General features: G+C 30.0%; 2 protein-coding genes across 4 annotated transcripts in view; both read left to right on the top strand.

Annotated features, from left to right (window-relative positions):
• The first annotated feature begins 1,213 nt into the window (after positions 1–1,213).
• Positions 1,214–4,030, top strand: LOC105134373 (pentatricopeptide repeat-containing protein At1g09900-like). Of its 2 annotated transcripts, XM_011038761.1 has the most exons (2): positions 1,416–1,506; positions 1,854–4,030. In XM_011038761.1, the coding sequence occupies exon 2, from the start codon at positions 1,906–1,908 to the stop codon at positions 3,061–3,063; it is 1,158 nt and encodes a 385-aa protein (XP_011037063.1). In that variant the 5' UTR covers positions 1,416–1,506; positions 1,854–1,905; the 3' UTR covers positions 3,064–4,030. The 2 variants fall into 2 exon arrangements, with proteins under 2 accessions (XP_011037062.1, XP_011037063.1); XM_011038760.1 differs by having other exon boundaries at positions 1,214–4,030.
• Positions 4,031–11,709: 7,679 nt separating this feature from the next.
• LOC105134372 (probable isoleucine--tRNA ligase, cytoplasmic) overlaps positions 11,710–16,453 on the top strand; it is a 15,253-nt gene continuing 10,509 nt past the window's right edge. For both annotated transcript variants that reach the window (XM_011038758.1, XM_011038757.1), the window contains exons 1-8: positions 11,710–12,377; positions 12,832–12,897; positions 12,983–13,126; positions 13,671–13,879; positions 14,066–14,231; positions 14,425–14,535; positions 14,792–14,889; positions 15,530–15,608. In XM_011038758.1, the coding sequence (XP_011037060.1) occupies positions 11,844–12,377; positions 12,832–12,897; positions 12,983–13,126; positions 13,671–13,879; positions 14,066–14,231; positions 14,425–14,535; positions 14,792–14,889; positions 15,530–15,608 (1,407 nt within the window). In that variant the 5' untranslated portion in view covers positions 11,710–11,843. The remainder of the gene's footprint in view (positions 12,378–12,831; positions 12,898–12,982; positions 13,127–13,670; positions 13,880–14,065; positions 14,232–14,424; positions 14,536–14,791; positions 14,890–15,529; positions 15,609–16,453) is intronic.

The raw sequence follows: 16,453 nt of genomic DNA, 5'->3' as shown, positions 1-16,453 counted from the left end.
TTGAGCTAGAAGGCTCATGCATCAAGGTTGGGTTTTTGAGCATTATATGCTAGGACTCTTTCTTCTTTTTAAGTTTTGTGATTTTATGTTTGGGTTAAAAAAATGATAAAATATATTATTGAGCTCAATTGAGTTTATGAACTAGATTGTAGGTTTAATGGGTTCATCCGTAGCATTTGAGTTTTTATTTGTGTTTTTTTGTTTAATATTTTTTTTATCACTTGATTTTAAAAAATAAAATAAATTTACTATTTGTTATTAATGATATATATTTTTTATTTATCTCAACATAAAAAATATAATTTTATTTTTTTATTAATGATTTGCTCGTGCTATTTTAGCTACATGTGTCTAACAAGATTTCTTTTCTTAAGAAAATGTTCATACAAAAAACATTCTCGTGCGCTTTATCTTCATGTAATTAAATGAAAAATAATTTTTGGTATAAAAATATTATTGAATCTAATGATATACATAACTTATATCACGGGTTTACTTAGTTGACTCTAGTTTATTTAAGTTTTTTTTTTAGTTAAATGATAGTTTTTACCATTTTTATTCTCTAACATTGAAGTAATTGAGAATTAAGTTTTTTATTTTATTTTTTTTTAAATTATCCTTGTAACTCTTGCATGTTAACCTACCAAAAATATTTTTATTTTAATATTAAATAAAAATATTATTTAATGTATGATTGAAATCTAATTTTTTAATAAACACATTATAAATAACTATATATTTTTTATTAAATTTAATTTTTTTTATTCTAATCTATATTGTAATGTAGAAAAATGAATTAGCAGCACTCTTTAGTCATAGAGTTTATGCACCTAAATATCCATTATCTCCAATTTCACCCCTCGCATTTACAGGCATTTTAAAATATATTAATTTATTTTTTAAAAAATTATTTTTAATATTAGTACATTAAAATAATTTAAAAATGTTAAAAAATATTAATTTAAAATAAAAAATAAAATTTTTTAAATTTTGTAAAATCATTTTTAAAATCTAAAAATAAATAAAATAAGATAAATTTAAAAATCATCTTATTTTAGTATTTTTTCCGATGCTATCAAGCATGGCATGACATGATTAAAGACGCTGACTTTAAACCCAATCACTAGGGATCTAAGATGGATTTAAAAGTGAATATTAACGGAAATTGGTTTGATTATATTGGAATGAGTCAATTTAAAGGATCAACCAAATTCTTAGCCCAGCCCAACCAGTTTTACTGAAACATCATCATAGCTATATCAGCCCTAAGTACAACAAGCAAATTCTTCTGGTGTTTCAAAACCCTGGTCAGCATCAAATCATCTGATGTTTTGTTCCAGAGCTAGACAACATGGAACCCTTTCTCTCCTTTCAAATCTCTTCAAAAAATCATCAAAACCCTCTTTATTTTCATCAATCTCAAATCCCAATATTTCAAACCCAAAAACCACCACCAAGAGACCAACTTCACTTGCTACACTTAACCCACAAGAAACTTCACTGACTGTAAGTATTACTTCCTCTCCTGTTGCTTCAATATGCTCTTTACTTTCTAACAGTGTTAAAGAACCGGTAAATATTGAGTCGTTGTTGGAGGGCTATAAAGAAATGTTGAATTCTGATATTGTGCTACAAGTCTTGATGAATTATAAGCAGTTAGGGAGGGTTAAAACATTAGAATTCTTTTCTTGGGCTGGGATGCAAATGGGCTTTAAGTTTGATGATTGTGTGATTGAGTACATGGTTGATTTCTTAGGAAGGAGGAAGCTTTTTGATGATATGAAGTGTTTCTTGATGACAGTTTTGTTTCATAATGGTCGTGTGACATGTCGTGCATTTTCTATTTGTATTAGGTTCTTAGGCAGGCAAGGGAGGTTTAGAGAAGCCCTTTGTTTGTTTCAAGAAATGGAGGCAAAGTTTAATTGTAGACCTGATAATTTTGTGTATAATAATATGCTTTATGTGCTTTGTAAGAAGGACACATCTGGGGAACTAATTGATGTTGCGCTTAGTATCTTTCGAGGAATTGAATCGCCAGATACATATTCGTACAGTAATGTTCTTGTCGGTTTGTGTAAATTTGGTAGGTTTGAGACTGCCATTGAATTTTTTCAAGAAATGGGTAGGGCTGGATTGGTGCCAACACGGTCTGCAGTGAATTTTCTTATGAGGGAGTTGTGTTTGTTGAGTGCAAAAGAAGGGGCTGTCAACGAAGTTAGGGTACGTGGTTCTCGTAAACCATATACAATTTTAGTTCCCAATGTGGGTCCAAAGAGTGGTGCTATACGTCCTGCTGTTGGCGTGTTTTTGGCTGTTTGTGATCTTGGTTTATTACCTAGCACTTTCGTTATAATCCAGCTCATAACAGAGCTTTGTAGATTGGGAAAGATGACAGAGGCTTTTGAGATTCTAAAAGTAGTCGAGGAAAGAAAGCTAAATTGTGTGGCTGAGGGTTACTCCATTGTGATGCAGGCTTTATGTGAATATCACTTAGTTGAGGAAGCTAGTCATTTGTTTGGAAGAATGCTTTCACTTGAATTGAAGCCAAAGTTGGTAGTTTACAATTCTATTATTTGTATGCTATGTAAAGTGGGGAGATTGGATGATGCCCAGAGGGTGTTTCAGATAATGAGCAAGAAAAGATGCCTTCCGGATAGTGTAACATATACTGCATTAGTTCATGCTTATGGTGAAGCTAGGAATTGGGAGGTTGCTTATGACTTGTTGATGGAAATGTTAGGGTTAGGTTGGATTCCACATTTTCATGCATATACTTTGGTGGATAAACTGTTGAGAGAACATGGGCGAATAGATTTGTCCAATAAATTGGAAAGGAAGTTGGAATCACAAATCTTGCATAAGCATTGTCAAGCAGGTCAATTGGAGGCTGCTTATGAGAAACTGAGATCAATGCTTGAAAAAGGTTTCCACCCACCCATGTACGTAAGAGATGCTTTTGAGCATGCATTTCAAAAGTATGGCAAATTGGAAATAGCTCGTGAGTTGCTACAAAATATGGACAAAGCTTGCGAGCCTTCTAAGACAGAAATTAGGGGTTCCTGATGAGTTTGATCAAGCAGTTAAGTGTACTTCCCGTGTTTTTGATCAGTGACGATCAATTATAAGCAGTAACTATGGCATATGCTTTGCATGAACTTTCATATACTTAACAAACCAAGAATCGCTACAAGAGTCATGGTCTTGGTTGCGTGGAGAAGGCTTGACAATACTTTAAGGCTTTCTGAATGAACTAGGTGCTGCTATCTGATGAGTGTAATGGCAGAGATACCTGCTGAGAATTCCTGAGCAAACAGTTCTGTTTACATAGATTCTTCTAATGTTAACTATTTCCACCAAGGATTAGACCCTTCTTTTCTGCCATGGAAAACATTTTCCAAGCTAGATGATGATCTTAAATGTGGATCCTAGTGACTGCAAGCAGGTAATTTTTTAAGGAAGCGCTGCTCCTGGGTAACAGAAGAAAGCTATTGCCGAGATAATGGTTGGTTCTCAGGAGAGAAAACATTGGAATCTGTGATGGCAAGGATGACCTGATCGCTGCTTGGTCAAGGAATGTGTCACTCGTACAACATTTCGATGCTAGAGCTTACTTGTTTAAGCTTGTGCGGCATTGATCTCTACTTGCCTTGCTAATTTTTTGTATGCTGCATAAGCTAGAATTTAGTTGATTTGCTTGCTTCAAAGTATTTGCATCTTCCCGGATTAGTTAGAGTTTTCAACATTAACCGGGTGGTGGGGATACCGGATCCACATCACATATTACAAGTGTATAAACAAAGATGACAGAGAATAGCTTAACCCTGACTTTTTGGTTAGGAGGTTGAGCCCGTCCAAGCCCAAGCCTTTGAATTTTTATTTGGATTTATTATTTATTTAGTGAGCTTTGAATCCAATTCAGGTTGTTTTAGGTCTTTACTATTTATATGTAATTTTTCTGCATGATGGACATTTTGTGATGAATTAATAAAAGTTGCAGAGTAGCAGACTCTCCTCCTCCTCTTCTTCAGCTCATTTTCTTCTTCTTCCTAGCTTCTTTCTCTTCTTCCATTCTTTCCCGTCCTTACTTCTCCTCGATCTGTCTTTGTAGTGAAATGAAGACAGTTTGGACCGAGTTGAATCTGTAATATCGATTACGATGATGTTTTTCCGTCCTCAGAAGTGAATTATGTTTTCATTGATCATCAAAACCATTAAAAGAGATATCCACGAGTATCTCCCACATAGGTTCATACAGCACGTATTCATGAACCGATGACTGTATTGCACACAAGCAAAGATTGGAGGCTTAGAACATCTTTTTTTTCCCCAGGCAATCATCAAGTACAAGGTCCATCTTATTTGTGATGAAAATAAATATTTCCACTAACGAATTGCACAAATTCATAATTCATGCCCGCAAACCACAGAACATTCCATAGTCTTAAGGTGAAGGTGAAGAAGATACAATCAGATGACACCATTGCATTAAAAAGATCGGTATTGGGAACCAAAAGTAAAATACAATTCAGCCAGGGTGGTGGACTTTTCGTTGTGTTCGAAAAGATAGTTTCACTATCTGAAGCAGATACTTTAGGGCTGAAATATTTCCAATCTTGAGCTTCGTTCCCAACTCTCACACCCTGACAGCATATATTGCCCGCTGTCAACTGCTAATTACTGATGATTTCTATATGAAAGAAAGAGATCCAGAAAAAGAAAAAGTCTTTTGGTTTCGTCTTTAAAATGCAGAGAACATAAAAGAATATACAGGGAGCAAATTTATGTCGATTGAAATAAGAAACGAGATCAATGTTTGCTGGCAGCTTAAATACAACTTGACTCTCAAGTGTAACCATCAAACCTTGTTCCTTAGGAAGATCCCAGCAGATTCTGTATGTCTTTCTGCAAAATGGAATGAAGGAATGTCAGATGAAGTTCACAGAAACTCACGAGACTCAAATGTTGTAATAGGAAAAACAAATGATCTAGCCTCAAGTTTAAGAGGCGATATAGTTGTAGCATTTATTTCCACAACCTTTCCTACTTTGTTTACCAAAGATCTGGTAAAGTTCCACTTGATGGCAACTCCAAAATATCCTCCTTTCTCTGATTTTCAGAACTTGTAGACAGGTGCTGTATTCTTCCCATTCACATCAATCTGAAATAAACAGATGGAGCATATTCAAAACATTTCCACATTCTTTCAGAAAGAAGAACTAATAGGTCCTTACAAGCATTACCTTATCAAATAGTGCATACAGTGTCCTGAATCTCTTCATTGCTTCCAAGTTCTTGTCCAGCAAACTGGTTGCAAGTACATGCCAAGATCTCAAAACCTGCCATAATCGTCCAGCCGAGAAGTTAAAATCTCCAATCAATGGAGATTTTAAAACAGACGACTCAAAAACAGAGATGTTGCCCTACAAAAATGAGTGACCAACCTTGGTTTTTGTACGTTTCATACAAAACGTTGGCTATAGTGTTAGGCCACTGCAGAATCAAGAATAAAATTCAGAAACAGTGATAAGTTTCATTAGAAAAATTTCAATTTCGCTACGAAATTACATTTATCATAAAAGTCATGTCCATTAAGAAGTACAGGAAGGAAGGTATCAGTCAAAAATGATGATGATAATGAAGGACTCCAAAGTTATCAGCACCACTGATAATTCCAGAACAAGAAATTTTTTTCCCTTGTCATAGATGATTAGGTTTTTCCTGTCAGGACATTATTAGACCACAAATATAAACAAAGTTCTTGGATCTTCAACAAGTGGACACATTTTACGCTTGCCGCGAAGATGGCAAGTGTTGTTGTGCCAGCCATCCTGTCAACTAGAAGATCTTGGGTAAACTACATGCATTTAATAAACGTTTTAAAAATATTTTTAAAAAATAAATTTTTTATTTGATATATTGACTTTAAAAATAATTTTTAAAAAATAAAATAAATAATTTTAATAACTTTTCAAGTAAAAAATACTTTAAAAAATAATTATAATTATATTTTCAAGCATATTTACAAGGTTAATTAATTCACCAATATATATATATATATATATATATATTGATTTATTGATTATACATGCTAAGTTATTTAATTAATTTAAATAAAGAGTTTAAATTTTATAGATTTATTAGTATGAAAAGTATGTTTTTTCTAATAAAAATCAGATTATTCTTTTTTTTTTCTGTATTTCTTTTACAAACTTTCTATTTATTTTTATCATAAACAAAAGAAAAATTCTTAATAAATTTATAAAAGTTGTATTTTTATAAATTTAAAACTTTATTGTATAGGAAATATATATTACCTCGACTCTTTAGTAAATATAGAAGGCAAGGGCGAAATTAGAGAGGGGCTCTTTTTTCCATCCCCTCTCTTTTAATAAATTAGATTTTGAATCTTAAAAATAAAAAATTTTAAATTTTGACCCCCTCTAAACTTTTTTCTCTAATTTGGCCATTTCAAACTAACATTTCTAACTCCTCTAGTAGAGGTTAATAATAACTTAAATATAGTAATTTTCATATCGACAGATTATCAACCTCTAATCTGCAATCTTTCTCAATTATCTAAAACAAATTAGCAAGGATAAAACAAATTAGCAAGGATAAAGATAAAATATAAAAAATACAGTCTATTTTAAAGTGTAATTGTATTTGTTTTTCATGTCAAAATATATTAAAATAATATATTTTTATTATTTAAAAATTATTTTTAAAATTAACGTATTAAAATAATCTAAAATATATAAAAATTTTAATTTTCATAAAAAAATAAAATTTTTTATTGAATTTCACAGCATTTTCAAACCTTGCCTTAAACAGTTGATGCTATATTTGGTCTCCACCTCATCATCAACTAAGGAAAAGTCTACAGACACGGAAAATTGATTTCTCCATGGAACTCCTTGTCTTTGAAAACTTATGATTTAGTCTCTTTACTTGCGTTGAACGCTTTCTTGTTCATAGCCGTTCGATTTCCCAAAGATCCTCGTTCGTGACCGGTAAAATTAAGTTAACTTTATTATAATTTAGTTGATTTTGTTAACTTGTCTGACTTCATCTAGATTCACTAAGTTCCACAAGGAATGGTAAAAAAAATAATAATAATAAATATTTCAATTCTTCACTAAAAAAAATTGACCTGATTATTTAGAAACTTATTTGGAAATAAGTTAAAAATATTTGGAAATAAGGTTATGCATGCTTTTTAAAAAATATAAAATAATATATATTTTTTAAAAAAATTATTTTTAATATCAGTACATCAAAATAATCTAAAAAAACTAAAAAAATATTAATTTTAAATAAATAAATAAATTTTAAATTATTTTTAAAATACAAAAATCTTAACAAACCTTTCATAAGTCAAACCTTGGATTGGAAAAATATCGACAATTTTTTTTCTTGGTGACGAATGTGCCATTTAAACCATTGGAGTTCAAAGAGAAGAAACAACATGGTGAGGATTTTGAAAAAGGAAATAATCGATAACTATTATCACTGGGAATTGTAAGAAATAGTGAAAATCAAAATAATAATTATTTTTTAATCCAATTAATATTATGGATTTTTCATCCTCTCATGTTTATTATATTCTTTATATTTAAATAATTAAAATGTTGAATGGATATGTTAAAAACAAAATGAACATGATTTAATGCATAACAAAAATGGCATTAACTCAACTCATTGTTTTATTTTTATATTTAATAGAATTATTGAATTCAAATTTAATGATAATATTTAGAACATGAATGGAAAACAAAAGAAGATTCAAATTTGATATTTATATATTTACCATCCGAGAATAAAAAATTTACTCTTAGTCTCATATTTTATATACAAGACAATGTATATTATAAAGAAAATGTCAAAACAAACAAAAATCTTCAGATTTTACAAAAATTAGATGATCATATTATAAATGTTAAAAATACATAATTATGCTAAAATTCCACTTATAATTAATATCAATTTACTTTCCAGAAACCAAATTGTAATTTTTTTCAAAGTTCAAGGACTAAACTGTAAATTTTTAAAATAAAGGGACTAAACTAAAACTTACACAAATCAATTTTCAAACTAAGATTCATAATCCTTAACTTTATAATAATAATGTCCAGAATTTCAACATACATTTTAGGGATCAAATTATAATTTTTTAAATTTTAGAGACTAGACTATATTTTTCACAAATCAAGAACCAAAATAAAATATTATCATTTTCAACCTCAAGGTTATTTTATCTAAATTTTCCAACAAAGTTTAAACAAATCTCTTAACCCATAATAAATCAATTAACAAATATATTTTTTTAACAACACACCTAAAATCACACTTAACTTTAAATATATAATAATCATGAATTAATCTTAACAATATAAATTTTAAATATTTATAAACTCTAGTTTTTTCTTTAATCTTTTTATAAATAAATCATAATCAAAATAACATGAAATGGAATTACTTACTTGATAATTTCACATTTTTTGAAAAAAAATTTAAGATTAAAAACTGTGAAACCCTTGATTTGATAAGAGAAAGGTGACAACAACCACCAAAATTATCAGATAAAAAAAATACTTTTATAACTTTTTCTTGTATACCTAGAATAATTTATATTAGATATTGATTCAAGTCAAAATTTTAAATCTAACAAGTACATAACTGATGTTGCTAGATTAACAATTTTTATCTAAAACAAATTATTAATGATCAAGATAAAATATAAGAAGGCTATACTGAATTATAGAATTATAGTTGACGCTATATTTTGAGCTTATTTATTTTTTATTTTAGAAGTATTTTTAAAAAAACTTAATTTTTTAAAATTTTTATTTACTTCAAATTAAAATTTTCAGGATATTTTCAAATTATTTTAATGTATTGATATCAAACATAAATTTTTTTAAGAAAAAATTATATTGATGTATTTAAGAAAATTTTTAAAAACCAATTTTCTTTATAAAAATAAATTTGATATTATTTTTTATAAAAAAATTAAAAGCTCTACAAATACATTGATATGAATTTTTTTCATGAAAATCAGTTTAATATTAGTATAAATTAATTAAAAAACAATTTTCTTCTCTTTTTATTCTTTCTCTATGAACCCTCTTTCTATGTTTATTAAAAATAAAATAAAACTTCTCAAAAATTTTATAAATTTATAGAAATTATTATCTATAAATTTAAAACTTTGTTGTATATTGAAAGTATGTATTACCTTGACCTTTGTAGCAAATATAGACGGGGAGGGGAGGCTGGCTGGCAAGTACAGGGCTATGCAAGATATATTGTTTTCCAACCCTTCTCTTTCAATAAATTAGATTTTTATTCTTTAAAATAGAAATTTTAACCTTTTAAATTTTACCATTCCAAAATAAATTTTTTTGCTCCGCCCCTAGTTATAGAAAGACCCACATCATTTCCATAAATATCTTGCAATATAATTCCTTAACTTCCTTAGCTTGAATACATACTGGTATTGATGGATTCACAGCCTTTAATTTACAATTTATAATTTAAAAATCTAATTATATCATGAAAGTTTAATAACTAAATAAAAAAATTAATATTAATAAATTAAATTAAATAAAAAATTTATCAGAAAAAAAAAACAAAAAAAGGTAAAAGACATAAAACATAAAACAAAAAAAGGACAGCTAAGCAACAAAAAAAAAAAAACAGCTTAATTTTTACTGTGTATTGCCCTAAGTCCACGATAAAAGACCAATCAGTTTAATAATAGTAACAATATCCCAACCACCTTCTCCAGCAGATCAGCTAAGGAAAAGTCTACACACACGGAAAATTGATTTTTCCTTGAAACTCCTTGTATTTGAAAACTTATACTTTAGTCTCTTTACTTGCGTTGAACGTTATCTTGTTCATAGCCGTTGGATTTGTGAAATCCGTGGCCTAACCCAAGGTTTATTTGAAATCATTTTTTGATACATTATATATAAAAATAAAATGTTAAGAAATACAAGGATTAATTAATGACACCCAAATGTTTTTTAATGCAATAATTAATTTTTAATCTGGCCTGTGGTTATTTTTTTAATGAATTGTTTGACAACACGATTTAACCTGTATTTAAAAAAAAAATCAATTTTTTTATTAAAATTTAATATGATTTATATGTTTTCAATTGTTTTGATGTGCTAATATTAAAAATAATATTTTAAAAATAAAAAAAATATTATTAATATACATTTCAATATAAAAAATTATTTGAAAAGCAATAACTATATTATATTACCAAACACACTTTTAACGATAATAATAAAGACATTTTATTTATAATTTTGTTGAACTGCATCTAACAAAAGCATAAAATCTCCCTGCTTAATAAATGCAATGTAATTTTATTAATTGCAGCATCATGTGCTTGATAAAAATATTTTAAATTTAATTAAATCTTACTTAAATTAAACTTGATTTGCTTGATTAGTCTTTAATTGGTTTGAAACACATCAAAAATTGAAGTTTGTCGTAGCAAATATATTTTAAGACTTATCTAGAAAGAAATTCCTTGTGTGAGCATGCCTAGTCTTTATAGTAATTTTTGTGTTCTTGATTTTAAAAAATAAATTTTAAAAATGTCATACTTATATTTTTTTAACCTAAATCTCAAGAGTCATGCAAAATCTCAGGAGTCTTTATTATTCATCAGTTGACCAGCTTCCTTAGTTTATCATTGGCCTCCGCTATTTTGACTGTCAGCCAGATATCACTATCGTGTAACCTACTATTCCCTTTCCCCTTCTCCTTCTTCTGCTACATTTTCCCATCTCCATTGTTATGCAAAGTGAACATGGAGAGTGTCTTTATTGTTCATGGTTTGATGTAAATCTAAATATATTAGATCAGCTCTAACCTAATAAAATAAAAAAATTCCAAAAAATTCTCAGATATTGTGTTTTATTTGAAACGTTAGCATTTAACATTATTTAATGGCATTACATAATTATAATAGAAAGAGATAGCATGATGACGTGACATTTATAAAATTTGATCACAATTTCAATTTTGTTTCTAATGATATTTTACCTGATGTTGTTATACACTCGAGAAGCTATGAAAATTGTAATCATTGTTGGATGAATTTCACACGTGATGAAACTACAGATAATTTAATGAAATAATACAAAATACTTTAAAGAAAACATTGTTTATTTCATAATATAATAACAATAGGTAAATCTATAGTATTTTAATTAAAAATCATCAATATTAATATATATATCTTTTAATTATTTTATAATCTTAATTTGAAAAATATTTTCAATCAAAACATATTAAATTACTTTTTGTTTAACCTTAATTTCAACAACAATTCTAACCAAACATATATTTTACCAAACTAACCTTATAGATATGTTTGGAATTGTGGTAGTGGTGACGATTTAAATTGCTTATTGTTTAGAAATGTATTAAAATAAAGTTTTTTTTTTTATTTTTTTTAAATTATTTTTAATATCAATATATTAAAATAATTTAAAAATATAAAAATATTTATTTTAAATATTGTTTTTTAAATTTTAAGAGAAACTTGTTCCCAAAGACACTAGTGTGAAACCACAAGTGGGCTTGACAATATATGAAAGAAGTTTAGGGATGAACTTGAAGTTACGGCATACCTTGGGTACCAATTTATAACATGAAATGGTTCTTTATTCCAAGCATCCGAGTCGCTGTTTCAGTATTTCTGACTTTTTGTGGTAGCTTAGCATCACTTCCAGCGTTACTCACAAGCCATAAAACACATAAACCCTCTCCGCCACCATTTCCACCTCCCCAAAAAACCCTAATTCCTCTTCAATTCCGCAATGGAAGAAGTCTGTGAAGGAAAAGAATTCTCCTTTCCAACGCAAGAAGAAAAGATTCTCTCCTTCTGGTCAGAAATCAAAGCCTTTGAAACCCAATTAGAACGCTCCAAAGACCTCCCTGAATACATCTTCTACGACGGTCCACCGTTCGCCACTGGGTTACCTCACTATGGTCACATTTTAGCCGGTACAATCAAAGATATTGTGACCAGATACCATACGATGACAGGTCACCATGTGACACGTCGTTTTGGATGGGATTGCCATGGATTGCCAATTGAAGCTGAGATTGATAAGAAATTAGGGATTAAGAGAAGGGATGAGGTGTTGAAATTGGGGATTGATAAGTACAATGAGGAGTGTAGAGGGATTGTTACAAGGTACGTGGGGGAATGGGAGAAAGTTGTTGTTAGAGTTGGGAGATGGGTTGATTTTAAGAATGATTATAAGACCATGGATTTGAAGTTTATGGCGAGCGTTTGGTGGGTTTTTTCCAAGTTGTTTTGGAAAGGGCATGTTTACAAGGGTTTTAAGGTGGGTTTTTGTTGCTTGACGGTTTTGTTTTGATTTGATGTTTTTTTTTATGTGGGGTTATGGTGATTTTCATGACTTGCTCTTTTTTTTTTAAGAAATGGATTTGTTTTAATGTTGGTTTTGTTTGATTACAAGGTTTATTGTGTTGATCTTCGATATCAACACAATAAACCTTGTAATCAAACAAAAAGTCTTTGAGTCTTGGATTTATGAAATAAAAAGTCTTGCTTATATAGCATCATTGCGTTACTATATTTACACTGGATTTTCATATTTTTCAAATTGAATCATTGAAATAGAATCACTGTCAAAAAAATGTTTAATTTTCACTTATTAAGGTTGATCTGGTTATGTTGGCTGAGTCCTTCCCTTGACTGGGGTGTGAATATTTTGATTCCTTTCCTTAATTTGTCGTATTTGTTATGGTTATGATGATTTTACTGGTTCTTTACAGGTCATGCCTTACAGTACAGGTTGCAAAACTGTGCTGTCAAATTTTGAAGTTCAGCAGAATTATAAGGTTTTTGATTTCTAATTTTGTGATTTGCTTTATAAATTAACCTGCTTATGTAATCTATCCTTCTGACACTCCTGGTGTGATGCAGGACGTACCTGATCCTGAGATAATGGTCACATTTCCAATTGTTGACGATCCACACAATGCAGCTTTCGTTGCTTGGACAACTACGCCATGGACTCTTCCCAGTAATCTTGCCCTTTGTGTTAACAGAAATTTTGACTATATCAAGGTTGTTATCTTTGACTTCTTGATGTGGATTATTCGGAAAAAAGAGAGGATAGGCACTTCAAATATGCAGCATGTCATCCAGTTGAACATTGTCTTAGGCTGCAAATTCATTCCTTCTATTTCTGTAATACAAGATCCTGGGTTAGATATGTTATACTTGGCGGTTCATTTCTTTTCCCAATTCTCACTAGCATGTTGAACCATTTTAGCCACATCCCATTGTGTAGCCTTGCTAGTTCATAAGTTCAAGCATGAAGCTTGTGAAGATGTGCTCAAGGCTGCATCACATGCTCTAGGCATGTGTGTGAATGGTCATGAAATGTGATTTTTATCAATTAGTTCTAAATCAGTGGTTGAAGCTGTAATTTTCTCTTTTAGATGTCCTTAAAGATTCCTAGATCTTTGTTTTGACACCTCAAAAAGAATTTCAGATGTTGCATTGGACTTCATGTTTTTGCTGATATCCCTTATGTTGTTTTTCTTAATTTGTTTGTTGAACATGCTGGTACTTTATTTTTTGATGTGCATTGCGAAACAAAATCCAGGTTCGTAACAAGTACACTGGAAAAGTCTATGTAGTTGCTGAATGTAGGCTGTCAGCACTTCCTGTTGAGAAGCCAAAATCAACTGCAAATGGACCTGCTGGTGGTTCAAAGACATCAAATTCTAAAACTAAGAGTGGGAAGGCTGAAAACTTGATGGATTCTTATGATTTGTTGGAGAAAGTCAAGGGCAATGAGTTGGTGAATAAGAAGTGAGCCACACTTTCCTTTTTGTCTGATCTTTCATCCGTTTCACATGCACTTTTAGCAGTTTCCTTATCACTTTGTGATGGATACTTGTATTAACTTTTTCTTTGATCTTGCGTGTGTGAACAATGCATGCTACTGGATGTTTGGTATCGGACTGTTGATTTTCTGAGAGAGATTATGCTTTGCAGGTATGAGCCGCTATTCAATTACTTCATGGAGTTCTCTGACACTGCATTTAGAGTTGTTGCCGATGATTACGTGACTGATGACAGTGGTACTGGCATTGTTCACTGTGCTCCTGCATTTGGTGAAGAGGATTACCGTGTTTGCATTGGAAATCAAATACTCAGTAAGGTTGTTGTCACATGCCAAACCTGTGGTTTCAATTATGTAGCTGTGAACATCCCTTAATATCAGTTTGCTTAGTTGTTCTATGTTAGGCTATCTTTTGCAATTCTTATGTGTTGTTCTGTGTTAGGCTATCTTTTGCAATTGTTATGTATCTTTCCCGCTGTCTCATAATATCGTATTGTTTCCTGTTTTGCAGGAGAATTTGATTGTAGCTGTGGATGATGATGGCTGCTTCATTGAAAAAATTACTGATTTCAGTGGGCGCTATGTCAAGGATGCAGACAAGGATATCATTGAAGCAGTGAAGGTGAGGCTTTCATGATGTAGAGGAACACACCATACCTCTGAATGAGATTATTTGTAGAGCTTCTTTGCAGTTGCTTTCAATTGCTTGTTTGATATTATTAGAAATATGGAACATTTTGTGAAAAAAGTTTTGTTTGCCGATACCAAGTCTATTGTCAAGAGCCTATGGTTTTGGTGGCTGTTGCGGCCGCATTACTTTCATTTTTTGTGCTTCTGGTCTAATTGTTTTTCTTTACCAAAATTACTGGTTTGATCAGGCAAAAGGCAGGCTTGTTAAGTCTGGGAGCTTTATGCATTCTTATCCCTTCTGTTGGAGATCTGATACACCTCTCATTTATAGAGCTGTTCCAAGCTGGTAAGCTTATTTTATTTCATCCCACATTGCACTGCCATCTACTTATACTGCTATTTTTTTTGAAGCCAATACTTCTTGATTCATTTTCAAGTGTGTTTAATATGTATTTCTTCTTTTTCTTTGGAAATTCTAATCTGTGTTGATGTACATTTGTCATTAGTACCCAAAGGAATTTTATGAACACTTGTGCCTGCCATCAGAATATTTGCCATCGAAATAGGAAAAAAGAAACTGTAGCTAGCTGAATTTTGTTTGTTCATTACATGTCTGAGTTGCACATTCTCTGCATCTTTTTCTCCCTTAATGTATTTGTCCTCGTTGTACAATATTTGGTAGCATTTTCTTTCTAAGTTCACTGGTTATATCTTGATGTTACTTTTGAGTTTTTAAAATCTCAGTTTTGTTACATTATATATATATATATATATTTTTTTTTTTTCCTTTGTTTCGGTTTATAATCCTTTTACTATTGCTTCTTTTCCATATTTCACTTTGAGCTGTACTGCATTATGTTATCACTTTTGTTATGGATCTTCTGCTTAGGCAACATTCTGCTTTTGCTATTATTTTATGTGGTTTATAATCTTTCCAATTTGCTGTATTTATTGTAATGGGGCTATGCTATTTAATTTCTGTTTAGGTTTATTAGAGTGGAAGAAATAAAAGAGCAACTGTTAGAAAACAACAAACAAACATACTGGGTTCCTGATTATGTAAAGGTTAGAACTGTATTCTTGCACCTCTTCCTCTTTTGTTGGTTGTGCTTGTCTTCCATTATGAGATGATGGTTTGTCTGATCAGAAGATTTATATTTGGTGTGAAATGTTGCACTCTACCCCTTCTTATTCTGGTTTCTCTCTCTCATTAGAATTTAAATTCTGAGCGATGCAGTATTTTTTTATATAAACATTTTTTACAAGTAAAGTTTCAAAAGAATGAGATTAATGGGCTTAAAGTTGCGAAACAAAGGAAAAAAAAAAGAGATGATATACTATGTAGCTGCTCATCAATCATGAATATGCATGTGTTTGAGTTTTGACAAGGTTGGTCTGTGTCAAGGTTGACTTACATAACAAATTAAGCAATTGATGCTTGTCCTCAGAGTGTGTTTGGTATTGTGGTAGATGTTGTGGTTGTGGTTTGAAAAAAGTTGTTTTATAAAAAGTACTTTTAGTTGAGGTTGGTTTGAAAAAATAGATGTTTGGTTAAAACTGTGGTTGAAATTGAAGTTGAAGAAAAAGTAATTTAATGTGTTTGATTAAAAAAACTTTTGAAATTGAAGTTATAAAATAACTTTTAAAAATATATATTAATATTGATGATTTTAAATTTAACTATTATAGAATTAATTACTCCTATTATATCATAAAATAAATAATACTTTATATAAAATATTTTTTTATTTTATTAAACAATTTATAATTACATTACTTATAAAATTTATTCGATAAGAATTACAATTTTCATAACTTTTTAAACGTGTAATAAAATTAGATAAAATATTATTAAGTATAAAATTGATATTACAGTGCAAGTAAATTTAATTTACTCTATATTAGTTTTT

Source organism: Populus euphratica, unplaced genomic scaffold (assembly GCF_000495115.2).
Source record: "Populus euphratica unplaced genomic scaffold, PopEup_1.0 scaffold67.1, whole genome shotgun sequence".
In the NCBI taxonomy this organism is placed as follows: domain Eukaryota; kingdom Viridiplantae; phylum Streptophyta; class Magnoliopsida; order Malpighiales; family Salicaceae; genus Populus; species Populus euphratica.
The sequence above is the reverse complement of the archived record's forward strand: the minus strand, read 5'-3'. Positions and strand labels throughout refer to the sequence as shown.